Source organism: Pangasianodon hypophthalmus, chromosome 2, assembly GCF_027358585.1.
Source record: "Pangasianodon hypophthalmus isolate fPanHyp1 chromosome 2, fPanHyp1.pri, whole genome shotgun sequence".
In the NCBI taxonomy this organism is placed as follows: Eukaryota; Metazoa; Chordata; class Actinopteri; order Siluriformes; family Pangasiidae; genus Pangasianodon; species Pangasianodon hypophthalmus.
In genome coordinates, this window is record NC_069711.1 from 530473 (window position 1) to 553471 (window position 22999).

A 22999-nucleotide genomic window follows, 5' to 3' on the forward strand; every position below is an offset into this window, starting at 1 on the left:
TTACACGCTTGTAATTTATTATTTTTGTATTATATACTGAATTATATGTAGAATCACTAAACTAAACTAAACTTCATCGCCTGTGCAATAACAAAATCATAATCTTATTAAAGAATTTTTTATAGAATAAACTAGCATTACTTTTTTTCTTTAGTTTTATGGTAAACTTTAGCAATAATACTTAGCGTTAACGTTTAAAATCATGTGTCCTGAATGTCTAAATATTTAAATTATTAATATGTGCTTTTGCAGTGATAACTGAGTTTTGGTAATAACACAGAATATTACATTAAAAGGAATTTAATTAATATTTTATTGTAGGTAAAAGTCACTCGCGGCATTAAAACACGAGCCTCATGTTCTGTCTAATTGTTAATGTTTTCTATTTTCTTCTTTGTCTATACAGTGTGTAGAGCTCTTTCTCTGTTTTGAGGATGTCACTGTGCAGGAGCATCACACACACTATCTGATTAGATTAGATTAGATCAGACTGCCACTCTAGGGCCCTTAACTCTCAACTGTTCATGTGACTTTGGATAAAAGCGTCTGACAAATTACCAGTGAAAAGTGAAAGTATTTTGGGAGAAATATCCATCATTACTCTAAAAGAACTGTAGAAACTAAGAGATTTAATCTTTTCATGAGCCATTTTATCAGCTGTCAAAGGGAGGTATTATTATTTTTTAAAAAACAGATAGAAGAGTGTTAGGAATTTTTAATTATAAAATGCTTCCCACTTACAGGCAAGAAGTTAGAAGTGGATATAATCTAATCTCAGAAAACTGAAGACCAAAATATCCAACAGTGGTTAAATAACAAAGCCATAAAGGGAAGCCATGTGAAGTCCTTGGAACTGAAACATAAACACGCTGCAGTTTAACTTCCTGCTAGATTTAGAAGAGTGTTTTTATATCTTTTCCTGAATGATTTAAAAGATTCATTATATAGCAATTAATTAGCAGACATTTTGAGCAAAATATCAAAAATCCATTTTATTTTTCCTTTAATGAAGTGTTATGATATTTGTTTAATTTCTTACTGTACCTGCTGCCATGATGGAGTTTTTATACACCACCGTGTTCCTAACAATTATTTGTATTTTACTTTTTAAATTAATAACTATTAATTATACAATAAATATACAAATGTTTAGGTCAGGGTTATTCAAAAGTATAATAGACAGATGGATAGATGTACTTATCTGATCCCTAAGGGGAAAGTTGGGAATTAAATAACAATTATTGACCAACAATTCTGTCCATTCTTCCTTATAATTCCAACAATTTAAGAACAGATTTAATCTTGATGATGCCTTGCATTAACAATCTATCCAACCTGGGCATGCATAAATAATAAAATACTGAAAACATCTGCTCCTTCCTTCAGAAACCGTGAAATGATTTGGAATAATACTTAAATAACACTAATTATTAAACATTATTCTTTTCGTTGTGATTAAAAACCCGACTGCTCTCTAATTTTATTTAATTGAAATCTTGTTATAGGTGTTTATTTTTACAACTACTGCATTATTGAGACAGTAAAAACATTTCAGATTTCCAAACATTACATCATTTTGCAACAAAAAAATAAATGTTTGTATATCAGTAAGGACAATAAACCACATTTATGGCAAAAAAAAATCCACAGTGAAGGCTGTCAGGTGACCTGCGAAAACAGAAGTGAGTCAGAAACTCCAGAAGACGCTCAGAAGAACTTGGCAGCCGATATCCAAAGCGTACCTGAGACTTCTAATGCATTTATAAAGACAAAGCGTTGTCACACAAAATATTGACTCTGGTTACTTTACCTTATAGCATTTTCTTTTTATGTAGAAATATTTCAGTTTCGTTAGTTTTGAAGGCTTTACAGCATTTCTTTACAGGTGCCTAAGTTTTTTTCCACAGTGCTATAATACTTAAAGTAGTTCAATAATCCTATTTCACCCAAAATAATCATTTAGACCAGTACTAATTAATCTCCACGCTTTCTGAAAGCGAGAACTGCCGCATATCTTCATTCTCAGCTGTGTGAATGCGCTGGTGTCGCTTAAAATTTCTCTGTGTCCTAAACCTCTTCCCGCACCGTGAGCACTGATACGGTTTCTCTCCTGTGTGAATGCGCTGGTGCTGTTGGAGATTACTCTGATTCCTAAAACTCCTCCTGCACTGTGAGCAGTAATACGGCTTCTCTCCTGTGTGAATGCGCTGGTGTTCTCTGAGGTTACTCTGGTTCCTAAAACGCTTCCCGCAGTGTGAACACGGATACGGCTTCTCTCCTGTGTGAATGCGCTGATGTCGCTGGAAATTATTATAACTGGTAAAACTCTTTCCGCATGCTGAACAGTGATAGGGCTTCTCTCCAGTGTGAATGTGCTGGTGTAGCTGGAGATCGGTTCCTTGAGTAAAACTCTTTCCACACTCTACGCAGGGATACGGTTTATCTCCTGTGTGAATGCTCAGGTGTTTTTGGAGATTACCCCTTTGTGTAAAACTCTTCCCACAGTGTGAGCACTGATACGGCTTCTCTCCGGTGTGAATTCGCAGGTGTCGTATGAGATGCCCTCTCTCACTAAAGCTCTTCTCACACTCTGAACATGGATACGGCTTCTCTCCTGTGTGAATGCGCTGGTGTCGCTGGAGACTACTCTGGCTCGTAAGGGTCTTTCCGCACTGTGAGCAGTGATACGACTTCTCCCCCGTGTGAACAAGCTGGTGTTCTTTGAGAGTACTCTTTTGTCCTAAACTCTTCTCACACTCTGACCAACAATAAATTTCTTTTTGTATTTGTCTATGAACGGCGTTATTGTGGGAAGAACCAGACGAGCTTTGGTGATTACTGGATTTCTCTGTGGATATCAGATTCTTATAGTCAATCTCGTCTGACTTCATCTTAGCAGGATCTCTTGATGTTCTTGCAGAGGTAAAGACAAGACTCCCCTCAAATCTGGATCAGAAAAAAAAAGGTCAATTCAGCAGTTACACAAGTAATCCATATTAGTTAATTTTGTAAACAGAAATTCAGAGCTACACAACAGCTTTCCTGGTGTGTTCTGGAAGAGGCGTGACAGCAGCTTGTAGTGGTTTGTTAAAAGACGTGTTGTTACAGTAAGTCATGTGGACTCACCAGGTTGCTGCTGGTTCCAAATCACAAGGAACCTCGTCTCATATCCAGAGTTACGCATATAATTAGCATTCTGTTTCATCACCCCTAACTACTGGGGGTGGGAACAATTACGTGGATATAGTGTGCCATAACATCAGAAGGTACAGGACTCACATTTATACCAACCAGCAAGGTATTCAGAGATTACCACTGCACTCCAGAAGTCCAGAACCGAATGAAAATGACCAAAATTACCAGTACACTGAGTAGAATCATGGGTCAACAGAACTGCAGTCTGTATCCCTGCAGGACAAATTGATCTGATGTAGTTGCTTACCAATGTTTACGGCTGTAAAGTGTCCTATCACCAGCCTCTGCTCTTCAGGGTTGTGCTCTGTGGCACCTTCAGTGGCGGGGAAACTGTTTATGACCCACCCCACAAGATGGACGTGGGCACTTAGATGCCTGCTAGAGGCCTAAGGGCATGATTTTCCCCAACTGTGGCTTGTTCTCCCACGCAGTTCTCCCACTCTGGTGAGGTGTTCACCAGCAAAAGGGCATCTACAGGTGATAGATAACACTGTGAATGAGCCTATGAGCCCCTAGAGAGTCGTCATGCAATCGCAAGCTGAAATGGACACCACACAGGTACCCATGCCAATGCATGCACAGTAGATACAGCTGGATGGGCAGTGAGTCCATGTTTCGCCCTGCTCATGCAACCTTCTAGCAAGCTGACACTATAAATAGCAAATGACTGAAAATATAAAACAGCAGTCAAACTTTACACTCAACACAAACTATTCTTTTTGGGGGGTGAAAAAAAACCCACTGTTCTCCATGATGTTCCTCTAATTCTAGATGTTCCTCTACTAAGTTCCCCATCTGAATGGAGAAGTGCTCTTTTATGCTTCGCTCATTCTGTCAGTGCAGTTTTAAAAACGAGAGACTCGCTAATCTTACCAAGCTATTTTGAGTGTTAGATAAGATCATACAGTCAATAAATTATGATGACACTGAGTTAGTGTTAGCTGCTTTGGTTTGTGCCATCACTTCATTTACTTACTTTGGTTTGTTAGTCATAATATCAGCACAACAAAACTTAGCTTAGACATCAAAATGAGCACCATACCAATAAAACTGCAAAGAATTCCTCACTGAGGGTCTGTTAGAACAGTTTACTGCAGAACTTTACGGCAGAAATGTCTGGAGCTTTAGGTTCGTGTGTGCTTGTCCATGAGGCTCTGAATCCGTCAATCACGGATAGTAAGGTCAACTGAACTTGTAAAAACAACAGAACTTTATTCCTGAAAATAATTTGTCCCTTCAGTAACATGGGAATAGATGAGGTTAAAAACTGTTCTGCAGTCAGACACTAGAGGGCCTCAGAGACATTTTGGCTTCACTTTTGACTCCCTCCCACACCGTCCACTCACATATACACTCCTGGGCAAAAGAAAAGGGGCTAAAATAGTAAAATATGAAGCTTTTAATGATCTTAACAGCAAACCACTGGTCAGGAAATGATCAGGAATGAAACAGAGAGATGAAGGAGCTCAGTATACGAGAGCTTTTCTCTTTAATTTCTTTAAATGTTTAAGTCTCGTGGCTCTTGATGAGCTGCATCAGGTGCGGCAGAAAACCAAATAATCACTAATCTATTAAGAAAAAAAATCCCAGAAGATATTTTTGGAGAAGTTTGTACACCCAGACATGTGTTAGTTTGAATTTTACACCAAACATTTTATTCATTATCACGATTTTGCGTACAAGAAGACTATAGAAGTGAATTTCGCTGTTTCTAGCTTTTCCCCAAACAGCAAAAGGAAACCAGCGAGTGGAGGCACAGGAGCTCTCAGGAGAGCATCTGCTTCATTCCTGCTCATTTCCTCACCAATCATTTGTTCTTAAAACATTAAAAGCTTCATATTTTTGCCATTTGGGCCAAATGTATTTATTTATTTATTTTTTGCCGAAGAGTGTAGAGTCATTGGTGACCCCATTCGCAGAACATCTGTGTAGCGCAGAAAGTGAACGTTTCAGCTAGTGCCGCTCTGGTGATTCATGTCCTGAACAATCATCTACCATTTTACTGGTTGCCAAAAGAGGATATTTATTGTTAAAAGATAGTTTACACCTTTTTTCCTTTGTTTTTTGACTGTATTTTATTTGTTTTTATCTATACATCACACAACTGTTCTTGCTGGATCTGATTTTTAATGACTTTAGCTAGAGACAACTTTGTCTCCTTGGATTGTAGATTTATGCAACTTCCCCCAATTTTTTTTTTTACCTACTATAGCCTAGAAGTAAAAAGTGGATATTACTTAATCAAACTGGAACTAAGAGGAACAAACAATATCCGGCAGGGTGAAAAAGCTCATAAAGAAATCCACTGTGCTCTTTTTAGAGTAGTTATGCAAAAACACAGGATGTGAACTGCGTGTTTTAGAGGAGGGTTTTAGGTCTTATCCTTGCTGAAGTAAATGAAATGATAAAAGTAATTATTTATTGTTTATCTGACATTTGGGCAAAATCACAAACATCGCTTTTATTTCACTGTATTTTATAAAAAAAAAACTATTACAGTGTTATGACAGTTGTCTAATTTCACTGATCTTATTGGCATGGTCAAGAAACCTTTTCTTCAACAATGGCTTTACTTTACTGTGTGAATGTATTGGTGTATTTGCAGATCATCCACTCGAGTAACACTAATCCCGCATTCCAAGCAGTTCCTGAAGAGTACACCTTCATGTAAAACTCATCCCACAAAACTCATCCCACAGTCTGAGCAATACTAAGGCTTCTCTCGTGTGTGAATGTGCTGGTGGTTTCGGAGATTACGCAGGCTAGTAAAGCTCTTCCCGCACTCTGAGCAGTAATACGGCTTCTCTCCAGTGTGAATGCGTTGGTGTAACTGGAGATTGTCCTCTCGATTAAAACTCTTCCCGCACTCTGAGCAGTGATACGGTTTATCTCCAGTGTGAATGCGAAGGTGCTGCTGAAGATGACTGCTCTGTGTAAAACACTTCGCGCACTGAGAACAGCGATACGGCTTCTCTCCGGAGTGAACGCGCTGGTGTTTTATGAGAGCACCTTTCCCAATGAACCTCTTCTCACAGTGGGAACACTGATGCGGCTTCTCTCCGGTGTGAATTCGTTTGTGTACTTGGAGATAATCCTCTCGATTAAAACTCTTTCCACATTCAGAGCAACAATAAGGTTTGCCTCCTGTATGAATGCTGAACAGGTGATGCTGAAGATTGTTCTTTTGTGTAAAACACTTCTCACACTGCGAGCACTGATACGGCTTCTCTCCGGAGTGAACGAGCTGGTGTCGCTGGAGACTGCTATGGGCAGTGAAGCTCTTCCCACACTGCGAGCAGTGGTACGGCTTCTCTCCGGTGTGACTGCGCTGGTGTTGCTTGAGCTGACTCTGTTGAATGAAATGCTTCCCGCACTGCGAGCACTGATACGGCTTCTCTCCTGAGTGAATGCGCTGGTGTTGTTTGAGATAACTTATTTTACTGAAGCTCTTCCCACACTGTGAGCAGTAGTGATTTCCTTTTCGCGTACGTCTGTGAGAAGAGTTAGTGTGGAAAGAACCAGAGGAGCTTTGGTGACTGCTGGAGCTCTCTGTAGGTTCCAGACCCTCACATTTAATCTCTTCTGACTTCATCCCAGTTGGACCTCTTGATGTTCTTGTGGAGGTAAATTTATGATGTGTAGGAAAGCGGACAGCAGGGGAAACACTGGACACCACTCAAATCTGGATCAGAAAAGGCAAAAATGTTCCATGATTCAATATTTTTTGCAAGCAAACCACACTGCTGTATTTTATAAGCTGACAAGTTGAACTCAGCACCAACAGCGTCAAAGGTGATGCCAACAAGTCTAGTCCTTCTTGTTACTAATTCGTTTGCTTGAAATACCCTTAAGATGTACTTCAAACAGGAAGGAAGCTATACAAATATTTCAGACATGTGACCTTGCTATGACCTTGATTCTGTTTGGATCAATTCCAAAATCTAATCAGTTCATCTGCTGGATAAAGGCTTGGGATCAGTGCCTTTTTCATGTATCAATAATCATGAAATTTTCCAGATGATTATTGATTTTTGTGGGTAATTCTCAAATATAAATACTGGCTGCTGCAGTGCATCATTAAATCTTTAGCACAGGCCTGTTTTTATACTATTTTTCTGCATTCATGGCGCAGTGTAAGTGGTAGGTGGCGAGTTGAACAGCTGTATAATTTAAACACTGAATCTTTTATCAAGGTGGATATGAACATATTTATTTGTAAATCATTCTGAGAGGTATTTACACAAGAAATTTAGTAGTTATGAAAATCCTGTAACTGCTGTAAAAATCCTTTGGTTTCATGTCAAACCATTTTCTTTTACCCCACATATTTCACACCCAGTTCACCTTTTCTGTAATTTTTCTCTCGATCTGAGGTTTAAGTGCTGCTAAATAATATTTTATTGGCATAGACGTGAGTCAAAAATTTCTTCCTCTGAGAAAATCCTTTACAGTTTATTAGTGATGTTTTGTTTACAGCCCTCTGTGCACTTTAGCTTTTATGTTTTTGCGTTTGCGGGTGTCAATAAATGGCAAAGAGCTGTGTGAGGAACGCAGGTAGCACTTTACAGGTGACTGGCATCCATCAGCATACACACACGAGTACGAAGAAAATCAGTGTTTCTAAAACTTTTGTAAATCTTATTTTGGTTTACGCAAACATTTACACACAACTTTACCAAAAGATTGATAAATGAGACCCATTGTCCATATTGTAATATTCTACTCTACAGTTCTGCGACTGTTGTGCCCTTGAGCAAGATCCCTGGATAAATCACACTGGATAAAAGCTTCTATCACATGATTAAATGAAAATAATTTTGAAATTATTAAAATGTGAATAAATGTAAATACAGGACATTTCAGCATTCCTGGCAGCTCGTGCAGAGTTGAGCTGCATATTTTGCCAACCACACTTAATGCTGTGAATTAACCATGTAATAATCATGCATTAATTTGTATCAGACTTTCTCTATTCTCGGGCCGAAGTGTCCTGCTGCTAAGAGCGAGATGTCCAACCAAGAGCGAGATGTCTGTCCAAGAGCGAGATGTCTGTCCAAGAGCGAGATGTCTGTCCAAGAGCGAGATGTCTGTCCAAGAGCGAGATGTCCAACCAAGAGCGAGATGTCCAACCAAGAGCGAGATGTCTGTCACAGAGCGAGATGTCTGTCACAGAGCGAGATGTCTGTCACAGAGCGAGATGTCACCAGGTGAGATCTCTACCCAAGTGTGAGATGCCTGTCACAGAGCCAGATGTCACAGAGCAAGCAGCTTCAGTAGATTTGAGCGATTTGTCCAGTGCTAGCAGTAAAATGTCTTACACGTTCCCAGTGCAAGTCACATGCAATACAACATTCAAAGTTCTCATTAGAGAGCATCATCGGTGAATATACGCAGAGAAGAAGTCCGAGGACGACGGCTGTGTGACTGAGGTATTCACTCCAAATCCTGAATCATTCCACATTACAAGACAGGAGGTGTGCAGCACGTGCATACAAGCGTCCAAGAAGCTATCCAGGTCAGTGTCACTGCCCCTGCTGGTCAGGAGGTGAAATGATCAGCCTCAAAGCAGCCACTTATGCAGGAATGAAGACGATTATGAGAAAATAACAGAACAGTAATTTTATTTAAACTCAGAACTGACCAAAATAAGAGATATTTTGTTCTGTAGTTTATTAACTTTCCTAGAGTTTTCCTCCTGGAGTTTTTTAAGAGGTAAAAAACCTCAAGCAAGTTTCCTTTCCCTAGTTAAGTTAATATTCTCCAGTTTCTTTATGTGTGTGGATTTCCTTTTCTATGGAGTTAATTTTGTGCCAAAAGTTTCAAATAAATAATAAAATCCACACACAAAATATTAACTATAATATAGATACATATACATATGTCTATACATACCGTATTGTGCAGAAATCTTAGTTCACCCTAATGTTTTTAAATACAAATTTTGTCTTAAATGTTTTTTATGATTTCTGCATTACTGATTGGATTTAAAAAAAAAAATTGATTCCAAACATTACTTTTCCAACAAAAAAATTAAATGTTACAGGAAAATGTTTGTGTGGCAGTAAAAAAAGCAACATATCACACCACTTTTCATAATGAAAATCATAACGAAGTCTTTCCGGTTTTATTTTTGAAGGCATCTTTTGCATGTGCCTAAGACTTTTGCACACTACTGTACATTCTCATTTACTTTTATTTTATTTTTTTCTATTTGCAGATTTTGCAAATGATGCAGCTGTTTTTGCATCTGGAATCACTCTTCTGTTCAGTATAAGCACAAAAGTTAGATCAGATCAATACTGCAATATAAAAGTAAAAATAAAAATAAACCCCTTTAATCAAACTAACTTCACTGTAGAGTTTGGAGTTGTGCTTGTTTTGGACTCATGACGTCACAGACCAGATTAAACTACTTCAGTATCTCACTGAGGCTTATCTGATCAGAATAACATTAAAATGAATAAAACTCTATCTGATCATCAGTTTAGTAATTAATCAGTAATTATCTGCACACACTGTAAGCTTTGACTAGGGCTGAGTCCCAAATGAGAGCTGATTGGATATCTAGTGCACTACAGAGTGTGTAAACAGCACTATCACTATTTTCTAGCCTGTGTAGTGCACTAGCATAGGAAGTAGAAAGCCATTTAGGATGGTTAGCTTGTTGAGTTGAACTTACCTTGAGCTTGAGCAGATGGAAGTGTGGAGGTAAAACCCTGTGAGAAATATCTGAATGGAAAGATGATTAGTAGAGTCGGAGAGCTCAGCTCATCAATCAGCAACACTGCAGCACGTCTTCTTCTAGTTCTGGGAATGTGGGACATCTAGACGCTCACAGCGCCACCTACTGGAGCTCTGTGCACTCACTCATCACCCAGGAACAAAGAGAAACTACAACTAAACTAAACATTTAAACTAAACATCACACACACAGGAGTGAAAGTGTGTAAAGTGTAGAATAAAGCAGTGAAGCAGACTGTCTCTTCCCCGGGCAGTAGAGCTCCTCATCACTATAACAACATAAAGCTGATTTACTGCTGAAATAAATAAATAAATAAATAAATAAATAAATATTGATTGTTTAACCAATTAATAGCTCTGAATGTCTACTTTGGGTTTCACCTGTGAAGACTGCATTTGTTGTTAAAAAGGATAAACCAACATGAAGACCAGGGAGCTGTCTACGGGAGAAAAGCAACCAATTTTGAAGCTGAGAAAAGAGGGAAAATCAATCAGAGTCATTCCACAAGCACTGGGCATTGCCAATACAACAAACTGGAATGTCCTGAAAAAGAAAAATCACTGGTTTACTAACAACTTTACTACAAAAATTAAGCTCTTTCTTTCATAAGCAGAAAGCACTGTATGGTCTGTGGATCATTCAGAAAATCACTCGCTCACCCTTCCTGTCATCTTAAACCAGTCTGTCCATTCTCCTCACTAACAAGATATTTCCACTAAATGTTGTGATGTTTTTCTTCTCATCATACTCTGTGTAAACTGTTGTGTTTATAAATCCAGGGATATGAACAGTTTCTGAAATACTCACCATCTGGGACCAACAATCATGCTGAGGTTAAACTGCGGTCACTGAGATCACATTTTCCTTATTCTGATGTTTGATCTGAACATTACAATATCTAAAGCTCTTGACTCGTATCTGTATGAATTTATGCACTGAGCTGCTTCCACGTGATGAGCTGATTAGATATTTGCATAAATGAGCAGATATGCAGGTGAGTTGACATTACAGTATGCAGTCAGTGGGCTTAAACTCTGTTGTAAGTGTATGAGGTCTTGAATTATTGTCCTCTTAACACTGAAATAAAGAAAACTCTGGATGGTTGGCAACTTCCTTTCTCAACCTAAATAAAACAGAAGTCTTAGTCTTTGGAACCAGTGGTTGCTTTTTTACACTTCTTGATGGAAATTATAGTCTAAATTGTAGTAGAGGAAACATGACAGCAACAATTTATAAAGGAATATGTTCATCCATTATGTGTATTTTTAATCTCATTATCATTACTTCACAAGCACAAATAACCTTTTTTTCCCCCTTGTGACATTGGGAGAGTTGTTTCTTACAAACACAACATCAAAATTAGAGAATCATGTTTTTTCCAAAGTGCTGACTTATGAAATTATATTATATTACGAAAATTTAAAATTGAAAATACAAAACTGAGTTTTGTGTGCCAGTAAAAAACACAAATATAGTTTACCACAATTCTGTGGAAATGTTTTTTTGAGGTTATTTTCAAACCCTGCTAGTTAAGTGTGGTTTTGGTCGTGAGTGAGTTTTGGACAGTTATGATCTGTAAGGAAAAGGAATTTCCTCCCAAAACGTTTGCAGCGTTCCTATTCCAATAAACTCACCATCAAAACAGAGAAGAACGCTCACACACACTGTACAGATGGCAGCACACAAAGCTGTAAAGGATTAAATAGATAAATAAAAAGACATTTATAAGGAATTTAGCCAACAAAACAAAACTGATTGAATGACTCACTGATGTTAACGTCAAGAGAGATCAGCTGGGGAATGAGACGACGGAGCTCTAGTTTATCAGAGGTAGGTGGAGTGTCTTTCAGTGGAACTGGACTGTAATCGTTAAATGCAAGATCTTTACTTTACTTCTGCTTGAGATACATTCAAAAGGGAAACATGCCAGTTCAGGAAACGTCTTGTTTTCAGAACTATATGAAGTAGAAAATGTTAAAATTGGACCATGTGAAGAGACAGAAAAGTCTCCCAAAAGTGTCCCAAAAGTCTCCACACAGAGAGGAAATGTCATTTTATTTATAAAGCATCCTCTATATGATTGGCGTTTCTTTGTAAACACACACGGAGTCGTCTCAGCCAAGTTTTATCTCCCAGTTTGGCGACAGTGTGGTGTGTGTGATGTGCTCGCCATGTTTCCTGTTAAAGTCTTTCAAAACCTCGTGACAGCTTGCTGATCCAACCATGAGAATGATTTCAATACCTTCTTCTTTTGTCAAAGGAGTTCTTAAAGGCTATCTGAAATAATATCTATATATATATATATAATATAAACTAAGTATGAAATATCTTGGAAGACATTTTGCTAAAAAGTGTTAATTTCTCCCTCTGTATAGAGACTTTTGGGACGCGCTGTATAGTTGTTATGGGTGATATTTTATATTATATATATATATATATATATATATATATATATATATATAATAACTTTAAAAACTGCCACTGGTCGTATAGTACACAGAAAGGACTACGCAAAACATTCCACCAGAATTTATAAAGTGGTTCAAAAGATTCCATTTGACACAAAATACTCCTTTAGACATAACGAGTCAATTCCCACTGCTTTTCATGAGCGTGTCCTTATTCCCAGCTGTGTGAATGTGCTTGTGCTGCTGAAAATTTCTCTGCTTACTAAAACTCTTCCCACACTCCGAGCACTGATACGGCTTTTCTCTCGTGTGAATGCGGAGGTGCTTTCGGAGATTACTCTGGTTACTAAAGCTCTTCCCACACTGTGAGCAGTGATACGGTTTCTCTCCAGTGTGAATGCGTTGGTGTAACTGGAGAGTGTCCTCTCGATTAAAGCTCTTCCCGCACTCTGAGCAGTGGTACGGTTTATCTCCGGTGTGAATGTACTCATGCTGCTGGAGATTACACCTTTGTGTAAAACTCATCCCACAGTCCGAGCACCGATACGGCTTCTCTCCGGTGTGAACGCGCTGGTGTCGCTGGAGATTACTCTGGCTAGTAAAACTCTTGGCACACTCTGTGCAGTGATAGGGCTTCTGCCCCGTGTGGATGCGCTGGTGGATCTGGAGAGCAGTTCCCTGAGTAAAACTCTTCCCACACTCTAAACAGTAATAAGGTTTATCTCCTGTGTGAATGCGCTGGTGGATTTGGAGACCTGTTCCTTGTCTAAACCGCTTCCCACACTCTAAGCAGTAATACGGTTTATCTCCGGTGTGAATGCGCAGGTGCTGCTGGAGATTACTCTGACTAGTAAAACTCCTCGCACACAGTGAGCAGTGATACGGCTTCTCTCCGGTGTGAATGCGCTGGTGTTTTATGAGACTACCGCTCTCTATAAAACTCTTCTCACACTGTAAACACTGGTACGGCTTCTCTCCTGTGTGAATGCGCTGGTGTCTCTGGAGATTACTCTGGCTGGTAAAATTCTTCCCGCACAGCGCGCAGTGAAACGGCTTCTCTCCAGCGTGAATACTCTGATGTTTTCTGAGATTACTCTTCTGACTGAAACTCTTCCCGCACTGCGAGCACTGATACGGCTTCTCTCCCGTGTGAATCCGCTGGTGCTCTTTAAGCGTACTGATCTGACTGAAACTCTTAAAACACTGTGAGCACTGATGAGCAAGTTTTTTCACTTGTCTTCGAGAGGTGCTGCTGAGGAAAGTACCAGATGACATCTGGGGACTACTGGAGCTCTCCGTGGGTTCCAGATTCTCACATTTGACCTTGTCTGACTTCATCCTAACTGGATCTTTTAATGTTCTTGCAGAGGAAAATATATAACATGTAGGAAAGAGGAGAGCAGAAGATGACAGGACGCCACTCAACTAGATCTGGATTGGAAAGAGGCAAAAAGCATTAATAGTTCAATAACTTGATCAACAATTTTAACAACAACAACAAAAAATCCTTATTGCTTAATTTTATTAATTAAAACTCACAGCCACACAACAGCTTTCCTTCCTGGAGTGGAATGATTTTTACCCAGAACACAGAGCACCTTTTTAGACGGAGTGCTGATGCTCTCTTAGGCTCCAAGGTCACGCCTATACCACTAACATTTACAAGGAGGTTGCCAAATATATCGCATACCTTCCAAAGACATCATTAGCAATGTAAGTGACCACAGCACCTGTTAGCTAAACCATACCATAGTGCAAAGTTTAAAAGAAATTAAAATATCTATAATAATAATACAGTATAATATACAGTATAATAAGGTGCCACAGTGGCTCTATCCTAGTGAAGGTGCACAATTCCAGTTCAATACTCTTCCATCTTGTCTACATTTAAGACAAATACTGTATATCGTAATGCATTTCTGTACATCGTTCTAGTTTTTCTATGAATAAAATTATATAATAAATGTTATTTGGCCAGAGAGGGACACTGAGAACCTTCAGAGATCTGTACACAAATGACTGAGAGGAATATTTTTTTTATTCTTTAGTCCATGCTCATCGTAAACCACGACTAAAACAACACCACAGACTGAAATCTTGTGTTAGATAATGTTTTCAAACCTCAGGATGTCCAAAGTGCCACTGCTGATGTGACAGTGGAGGTCAGAAGCAACCGACTGACTCTCAAGAACAGAAACACAGACTCGGAGACTGAAGGACGTATTTATTATTCTTTATTCTCCCATCTTTACACTTTCCCATAAATATCTAGCCCTAAAATATGTACTCTAAAGCTGGGAATGTAATCAACAAACCACACATTTAACACAAATCACTTTATCTTTTGTGCAGTGAGATAGTATTTATATATTTATATATTTATATTTGTTCCTGTTTTCTATTAACTTCATTAGCATTCACACAACCACAATTCAGAAACAATCTTCTTCTTACACATTCTACACTGCAAATTGCTATAAAGATGAATATTTTCCTGACAAGATGCATACACTTTTAAAATCAAATGAAGCATAAACAATTTAAATAGAAGTGAAATGTTTTTTGCTCTCTGGTGTAGCTAGTGTACTGACACCTGAGTGGTGTAATGACAGCAACCGTCCAGCAGATGTCAGTACAGAGCTGTGTGTCAAATGCTTAAAATCATTTTCACTACAAATTGTGTTACTGTCATAAACCTCTATAATGTAAACAGCACTATCACTATTTTCCAGCCTGTGTAGTGCACTAGCATAGAAAGTAGAAAGCTACAGAGGATTGTTATCTTTCTGAGCTGAACTTACCTTGAGCTTTACAGCAGAACTGCAGTTAAAAACCTCAAATACACCCACAGAACAGATGAGATGGAAGTGTGGAGGTAAAACCCTGGGAGAAATATCTGAATGGAAAGATGATTAGTAGAGTCGGAGAGCTCAGCTCATCAATCAGCAACACTGCAGCACGTCTTCTTCTAGTTCTGGGAATGTGGGACATCTAGACGCTCACAGCGCCACCTACTGGAGCTCTGTGTTCCAGCTCCTCAGCTCCATCACAACATCCAGCTGTTCTGCTGCTGTAATAAAACCCCAGATAGCAAGCAGGGATCAGTCCACTGGATCATACTGATCTGCTGAATGTCTGCCACACACACACACACACACACACACCAGACTGTAAGTAACACTGACTTACCAGTGAAATATAGAAATGATTTTAAGATTTGACTGTTTGTTTTTAAAGCCTTGCATGGACTCGTCCTCTGCCTTCGCTCTTCCCAGCAAACTCTCAGACCCTCTGCTCAGTTCGCCAGTCACAATTAAAAACTGAAGGCGTTAGGGCCTTTTCTGTGATGGCACCGAGGCTGTGGAATAGTTTGCCCCCTTTATCAGATCCTCCTCTACAATAAACTCATTTAAATCATCCCTTAAAACTGATCTTTTCTCTCAGGCTTCCTTGCCACTGTTTATTGTTTACTGTTTACTGTTTAGCTGCTTATCTTCTGGTCTTAATCATATCTGGTTTGTTTTCTTATAGTAATTATTTGCCTATATTTATTTTCTTTCTTAGCTATGTTTTTATCTTAGCATTTTAATGTATTTTTCTCCTGGTATATCTGATGTGCAGCACTTGGGTCACACTCGTGTTGTTTTAAAAACGTTCTATATCAATAAATTTGACCTTGACCTTGACTATCGACTCAATGAACAATTTATTCATTCATCTATAAATTAAATGTCCCGAATATCTCCTGAATAAAATAAAGCACAGGACGAGGAGTGAATCCAAATTACTTTCCCACTAATACACTCAGTTTCTTCTTCTTCTTCTAGGAATATTTAAAAGGGTGTCAAGACCTAAAGAACATCTGTCCTTAAAAAGCGTCCTTCACACTGATTGAGTTATTCACTTTTCCTGAGAAGATTTACCTTACTTTACCTTCTGCTGCACTGCTTTATTATAACTGTGTTCAGGAATTACAGAGGAACTTTCACTACTGTGTGACAGCGCTGACTTCCCTGCTGAAAAAACAAACAAACAATAGAAACCCTCATAGACATTGTAATGGTTTTAATGGTTATAATGGGAATTGTAATGGTGTTAATGGAAGCTGTAATGGTCCCTGTGGGTCTCTACTGGTAATCTGTTGCTTTCTATTGGTGGCATTTTATGTCTAGTGGATACCATTAAAGACCAGTAATGGTTTTAATGGTTAGCTGATGGAATTTAATGGCATTTGTAGTGGAAACCATTAGAATTTCTGTCATGGTTTCTATTGTTTGTTTTTTTCTTCATTTCTTTCCAGCAGACAATTTAAGGTGAAGGTGATTAAAAAATACTGTTCTGGATGTTTAGAAGTATCAGCAATCCCAACTAGCTGCTTTTCTTTACTATACACTCACCGTCCACTTTATTAGGAACACCTGTACACCTACACACTGATGCAGTTCTCTAATCAGCCAATCCTGCAGCAGTGATAATGTCAGGAATAAAAAGTTCATTGGCTGCAATAAATAGTGATATTATTGTACATGTTATAAGCAGTAATGAACCTGTTATATGAGCAGTTGGATTATGGGATTACGTTTGGACGTAGTCTGTGAAATCTATTTTACACTCAGAGAGATCTCTGGTATCTTCTGTTAGTGCAGAACAGTATCATGTAGCTGGACTGTGAACAAGAGCGAGAAGAAGAAAAACACATTTTGATCATTTTGTGTGCTATTAACTGCCTTAAAATCAGAAAGGTGCAGAAATTTCCCTTCTCTAAGCCTTGTGTTAACACCGTAAGCACAACGTATTTCACTGCCTGTCGGGTGGAAAGGAGTGTTTTCAGGTCCCTTCCTGATTGAGGTAACTGACCCACAAAAACAATTATTTAGGTTTATCAGTTTTACAATTGTTTACCAAAGTATCAACAAAGTTTACAATCGAGCAAAATCCCAGATATCCATTTTATTCATCCTTTTATAAAACCTAAAGCAGTGTTATGACAATTGTTTAATTTCACTGATCTTACTGTCACAGTGAGAGGACTTTTTAATTCATCTAGTTTCTTACCAATTATTTGGTCAAATCCTGACCATTTAATTAACAAAATATACAACTTACTTTAATTAATGGTTCTCCAAAAGTATAGGAATTATTCGTAAACTATTTCAGTAGTCTGTCTTAGACATAATCTTGATAAGGTCTAAAATTCTCGATAATGCATTAATAATAAAGTACTAAAACACCTGCTTTAGTTAGCGAACTTGAAAAGCTTTGGAATAGTACACTGTTACTTCTCATTGTGTTTCTGTTAAAAATTTCACAGAAGCTCGTAGTTTCATAGTGAAAAAATATACAAAAATCTCCACCAGAATGAAACATATTCAATATAAAGTATAAAGTAGGATTGTAAGATCAGGTGTAATATCGTTCCCCCTAACGATCGCAGATTGACGATAGCACCGCCTACGGCTCTGAGGGGGGAAAAGAAAGGGGCGTGGCCAGACGTACGTAACTTGTCATATACGATTCGTCATTACAGTGAAAAAATAAAAAATACAGGAAGCTACTTATGAGCCAGCTATAGCTACTAGTTACTAAAATTAGAATTTAGTCCCTTTTTTAAAAAAAATTATTTATTACCTTTTAACAAGATCAGGAATGTTCGCAAAACTGAAGCCAGTACTATAAATAATCGTAAGGTTTTATCAGCTCTGACTAAGCTTATTATAAAATGTAAATAAAATTATATAAACTATGTGTGAATCTGCTGTGTTAAACAGCAGCGGAGATACTTTATACTGATTTATTGTACAGAGGAGTCACCTTGATAAACAACACAGTGTCATTTTTTTTAATTTAAATCTGTGAAGACATTCACGGCTTTATCTGAAGGCCGAGCGCAGACACGGGAAAGCTAACATGCAGCAGAGAAAGACGTTTTGTTGCCTTGATTCGAAGTCAGTCAATATCAGCTATTAAGATACGTACAGAATTACAAACCAGGTGAAAAGGAAACACATATCACGAGAGATGATGATCTTAAAGCTGCATCAGAGCACCACGTTTTCCCACAGATGTGAAAGCCGTCGCGACAGCTGGAATCGCCGATAGAGTCCTGGTACTAAGGTCAAGCGTCCCAAGCCTACTATAAAGTGGTTGAAAGTTTACACTTGAGCCGTGTTAAAGTCTTCAGAATAGAACTAGTTCATTCCCACACTTCCTCATGATCCTTGTTTCATGTCGTTATCATTATCAGTTGTGTGAATTTGTTTGTGTTGCTGAAAATTTCTCTGGTTACTAAAACTCTTCCCAGACTCTGAGCACTGAAGCGGCTTCTCTCCTGAGTGAACGCTCTGGTGTTTTCGGAGATTACTCTGGTCACTAAAACTCTTCCTACACTGTGTGCATTGATACGGTTTCTCTCCGGTGTGAATGCGTTCGTGCCGCTGGAAACTACTCTGTCCAGTGAAGCTCTTCCCACACTGCGAGCAGTGATACGGCTTCTCTCCGGTGTGAATTCGCTCGTGTTCTCGGAGATTACTCTGGTCACTAAAACTCTTCCCACACTGCGAACACTGATACGGCTTCTCTCCAGTGTGAATTCGTTCGTGTCGCTGGAAACTACTCTGCCTCGTAAAGCTCTTGCCACATCGAGAACAGTAATAGGGCTTCTCTCCTGTGTGAATGCGCTGGTGAACTTGCAGAGCAGTCTTTTGTCTAAAACTCTTCCCGCACTCTAAGCAGTAGTACAGATTATCTCCTGTGTGAATGCGCAGGTGCTGCTGGAGATTACTCCACTGTGTAAAACTCTTGCCGCAGTCCGAGCAGTGATACGGCTTCTCTCCTGTGTGAATACGGAGGTGTTTTATGAGATGGCCGCTCTCTATAAAACTCTTCTCACACTGCGAGCACTGGTACGGCTTCTCTCCTGTGTGGATGCGCTGGTGTCGTTTGAGGTGACTCTTCTGATTGAAACTCGTCCCACACTGCGAGCACTGATACGGCTTCTCTCCCGTGTGAATGCGCTGGTGTTGCAGGAGATTACTCTTTTGTCTAAAACTCTTCCCACACTGTGAGCAGTGAATTTCTTTCTGTACTTCTCTCTGAGATGCATTCATGAGGAAAGGACCAGATGACCTCTGCTGACTACTGGAGCTTCCTGTGGGTACCAGAGTCTCACATTTTATCTCGTCTGGCTTCATCCAAGTCGGACAGCAGGAGAGAACTTGCTTACAGGACACCACTCATATCTGGATCAGAAAAAAGGTGAATATTAGAAAAAAGAATTGCTGGTGAATTGCTGGTGGAAGATCTTGGCATGGTGCTCCTGCTTTGGACCTACTGGAGCAGTTCTCAGTCAGCTATACGTTCCCTCCAACCTCCTGGCTGCTCTCATACTGCACCGAAGATCATCACCTTCCTTTCCTCCATCTACAACTCATAACATGTAATATATACACTCACCGGCTCTTTAACAGGAACACCTGTACATTTATACAATTATCCAATCAGCCAATCATGTGGCAGCAGCACAATGCATAAAATCATGCAGATACAGGTCAAGAGCTTCAGTTAATGTTCACATCAAACATCAGAATGTTGAAAGTCTGATCTCTGTGACTTTAATCGTGGCATGGTTGTTGGTGTCAGATGGGCTGGTTTGAGTCTCTAGAGTTGTGAGCAGCAGTTCTGCAGGTGGAAATACCTAGTTGATGAGACCGGTTTGGTACGGTAACTCAAATAATTACTCTTTACAACCGTGCTGAGCAGAAACGCATCTCAGAATGTACAGCGTTGAACCCTGAGGCAAGGCAGAAGGGCTACAACAGCAGCAGACCACTTCAGGTTCCACTCCTGTGAGCCAAGAGCAAGAATCTGAGGCTACAGTGGGCATTCAATCAGCCGTGCATGCAAATGATCTATTATTATCATTATCATTATTATTATTATTCCACCATGTCTACAAGGTGAACTAGAGAAAGGTAAAGAAGTAGTTATGGAATTTGTTTGTTTCGAGGTGTTTGGGACTTTGTTGATTGGTAAGAGGTAGCTTATTGGTTACGATATTGCACTACTGATCAGAAGGTTGTGAGTTCAAATCCCAGTCACCCTTAACCCAGGCCCTTGACCCTCAACTGCTCAGCTGTGTAGTAATAATGTAAGTCACTCTAGATAAGTGCATCATCCAAATGCCATAAATGTAAATGATTTCCAGGTGATAAACACCAGCAACCCATCAATCAGTAATTACCTGCACACACTGTAAGCTTTGACTAGGGCTGAGTCCCAAATGAGTGCTGATTGGATATCTAGTGCACTACAGAGTGTGTAAACAGCACTATCACTATTTTCTAGCCTGTGTAGTGCACTAGCATAGGAAGTAGAAAGCCATTTAGGATTGTTAGCTTGTTGAGTTGAACTTACCTTGAGCTTGAGCAGATGGAAGTGTGGAGGTAAAACCCTGGGAGAAATATCTGAATGGAAAGATGATTAGTAGAGTCGGAGAGCTCAGCTCATCAATCAGCAACACTGCAGCACGTCTTCTTCTAGTTCTGGGAATGTGGGACATCTAGACGCTCACAGCGCCACCTACTGGAGCTCTGTGCACTCACGCATCACCCAGGTGTGCGTGGTGAGGGGAAGAACAGAACAGAGGAAGAGGTGGAACAGTACAGAGACAGAGAACCACAGATGTCATTACCCATGGCCTTACAGTGGCAGGGCTGGTTGCTGAGTGCAGGTTAATGTGAACCGGTCCACAGTGTCTCCAAACATTCTGCAGGGAAAACAGGTACAGTCAGACCCATAAGTATTTGGACAGTGATACAGTTTTGGTAATTGTGCCTCTGAACACCACCACAACGGATTTGAAATGAAGCAATCAAGATGTGATTGAAGTGTAGACTTTCAGCTTTAATTCAAGGGGTTTAATAAAATTATTGCATTAACCCTTTAGGAATTACAGCCATTTTTTTTTTATTTTTTATTTTTTACCATTTTCCCACCATTTTCCTGGACTCAAAAGTAATTGGACAGTTGACTGATAAGCAGTTTAATGTCCAGGTGTGGCCTGATTCATGACATTTTCGTGAATGTTATTTCATGACAAATTAAGGAGATAAAAGGTCTGGAGTTGATTCCAAGTGCTGAATTTGCATTTGGTAACTGTGGTCCAAAGAGGTGTTGATGCAAGTGAAGGAGGCCATCATTAGCCTGAAAATAAATAAATAAACACTGACCTATCAGAGGGATAGCAGAAACTTTAGGAGTGGCGAAATCAACAATGCACTGGCGAGCTAAACAACACCAAAAGGCCTGGAAGACCACAGAAGACAACTAAAGTGGATGACCACAGAATTCTTTCCTTGGTGAAGAAAAACCCCTTAACAACATCTAGCTAAGTCAAAGTTGTAGTTGTCAAAATCTACAATCAAGAGACAACTTCATGAATGAAATACAGAGGGTGTACCTCAAGATGCAAACCAGTGGTAAGACTCAAGAACAGAGTGAATAGACTTTGCTAGAAAACATCTAAAAAAGCCTGCCCAGGTCTGGAACAAGATTCTTTGGACAAATGAATCCAAGATTAACTTGTACCAGAATGATGGGAAGAGAAGAATATGGCGAAGAAAAAGAAGGGCTCATGATCCCTCATAATCGTTGGTAAATTGCTGTGGTGTACAATAAATAAAACATTTCGGATGTGCTATTACAGCCTGACTCCATCACACCCATATGTGCTTGTTGAACGTCTCATTCCAGATTTATTCCCCTGTGTGTTTACTGTTATAATGAGCTCCACTCTTCTGGGAAGCTTTCCACTAGATGTTGGAGCGTGGCTGTGGGGATTTGTGTTCATTCAGCTACAAGAGCATTAGTGAGGTCAGGCGCTGATGTTGGGTAAGGAGTCTCCAGTTCCAGTTCTTCCCAAAGGTGTTCAGTGGGGTTGAGGTCAGGGGTCTGTGCAGGACACTCGAGTTCTTCCACTCCAACCTTCACACACCATGTCTTCATGGAGCTCGCTTTGTGCACAGGGGCATTGTCATGCTGGAACAGGTTTGAGTCTCTTAGTTCCAGTGAAGGGAAACTGTAAAGCTACAGCACACAGAGACGTTCTATACAATTGTGTGCTTCAGACTGTGTGGCAACAGTTTGGGGAAGAACCACATATGGGTGTGATGGTCAGATGTCCACAAACTTTCAGCCATATAGTGTATAAACAGATCATTCAGAATCTAAACACATTTCAGAGTTTTTACATTGAGCTATCGTCATGAAGTTTTAATAGTATGTTAATCTGTAGTTGCTTTGGACTAGCAATCCATCATCTAGAAGCTGGAAATGTAAAAATGGTCAATTGTACTAGAAAAAGCCTCAGCACAGTCTCAGGCTAGATGGTTTTTAGCGTTATAAAAGCCTCTGGCTTGCTCATTAGGGATTTAATTCTAATATCCGGATTTATGTAAAGCTGCTCTGTGACAATGTCCATTGTTAAAAGTAATCAGAAATCAAATTCAGTATTATGGTCAGTGCTTGTAGCATTTACAAAAAGTCATGGAGAGAAAATTTAGGAAGGAAAAACAGACAATAACACCTGAGATGAAGTTTTTTCCATAAAGGTCATCATTTGTGAGCCATCTTACCAGTTGCCAAAGGGAAGGTAAAA

The 22999-nt window shown here is 39.4% G+C and overlaps 3 protein-coding genes across 6 annotated transcripts in view; all 3 read right to left on the reverse strand.

Moving 5' to 3' along the window:
• LOC113545841 (zinc finger protein 239-like) overlaps window positions 1–20830 on the reverse strand; it is a 30752-nt gene extending 9922 nt beyond the window's left edge. The window contains exons 1-3 of one of the 4 annotated variants that reach the window (XM_053232002.1): window positions 9875–9995; window positions 3443–3666; window positions 2074–2946 (exon numbers count right to left, since the gene is read on the reverse strand). In XM_053232002.1, the coding sequence (XP_053087977.1) occupies window positions 2074–2891 (818 nt within the window). In that variant the 5' untranslated portion in view covers window positions 2892–2946; window positions 3443–3666; window positions 9875–9995. Of the gene's footprint in view, window positions 1–977; window positions 2947–3442; window positions 3667–5768; window positions 5870–9874; window positions 10000–20757 lie in introns of those variants that run through there. The other 3 variants (XM_053231999.1, XM_053232000.1, XM_053232001.1) reach the window with 3 other exon arrangements.
• Window positions 5861–10005, reverse strand: LOC128317950 (zinc finger protein 239-like). Its single transcript, XM_053232003.1, has 2 exons — window positions 9875–10005; window positions 5861–6877 (listed from the first exon to the last, which is right to left on the reverse strand). Exon 2 carries the CDS (start codon window positions 6785–6787, stop codon window positions 5906–5908), a length of 882 nt encoding a protein of 293 aa, XP_053087978.1. The 5' UTR covers window positions 6788–6877; window positions 9875–10005; the 3' UTR covers window positions 5861–5905.
• Window positions 12403–20883, reverse strand: LOC113545842 (zinc finger protein 850-like). Its single transcript, XM_053232118.1, has 4 exons — window positions 20758–20883; window positions 19676–19764; window positions 18567–19583; window positions 12403–13770 (listed from the first exon to the last, which is right to left on the reverse strand). The coding sequence occupies exons 3-4, from the start codon at window positions 19533–19535 to the stop codon at window positions 12526–12528; spliced, it is 2214 nt and encodes a 737-aa protein (XP_053088093.1). The 5' UTR covers window positions 19536–19583; window positions 19676–19764; window positions 20758–20883; the 3' UTR covers window positions 12403–12525.
• Between the last annotated feature and the right edge of the window lie 2116 nt (window positions 20884–22999).

Coding starts and splice junctions, on each gene's coding strand:
- LOC128317950 (XM_053232003.1), bottom strand. CDS start 6,787: ATGAAGTCAGAAGAGATTAAATGTGAGGGTCTGGAACCTACAGAGAGC.
- LOC113545842 (XM_053232118.1), bottom strand. CDS start 19,535: ATGAAGCCAGACGAGATAAAATGTGAGACTCTGGTACCCACAGGAAGC. Junction 13,771..18,566: donor ATAATGATAACGACATGAAA/CAAGGATCATGA, acceptor ATCCAGATCTAG/TTGAGTGGCGTCCTGTCATC.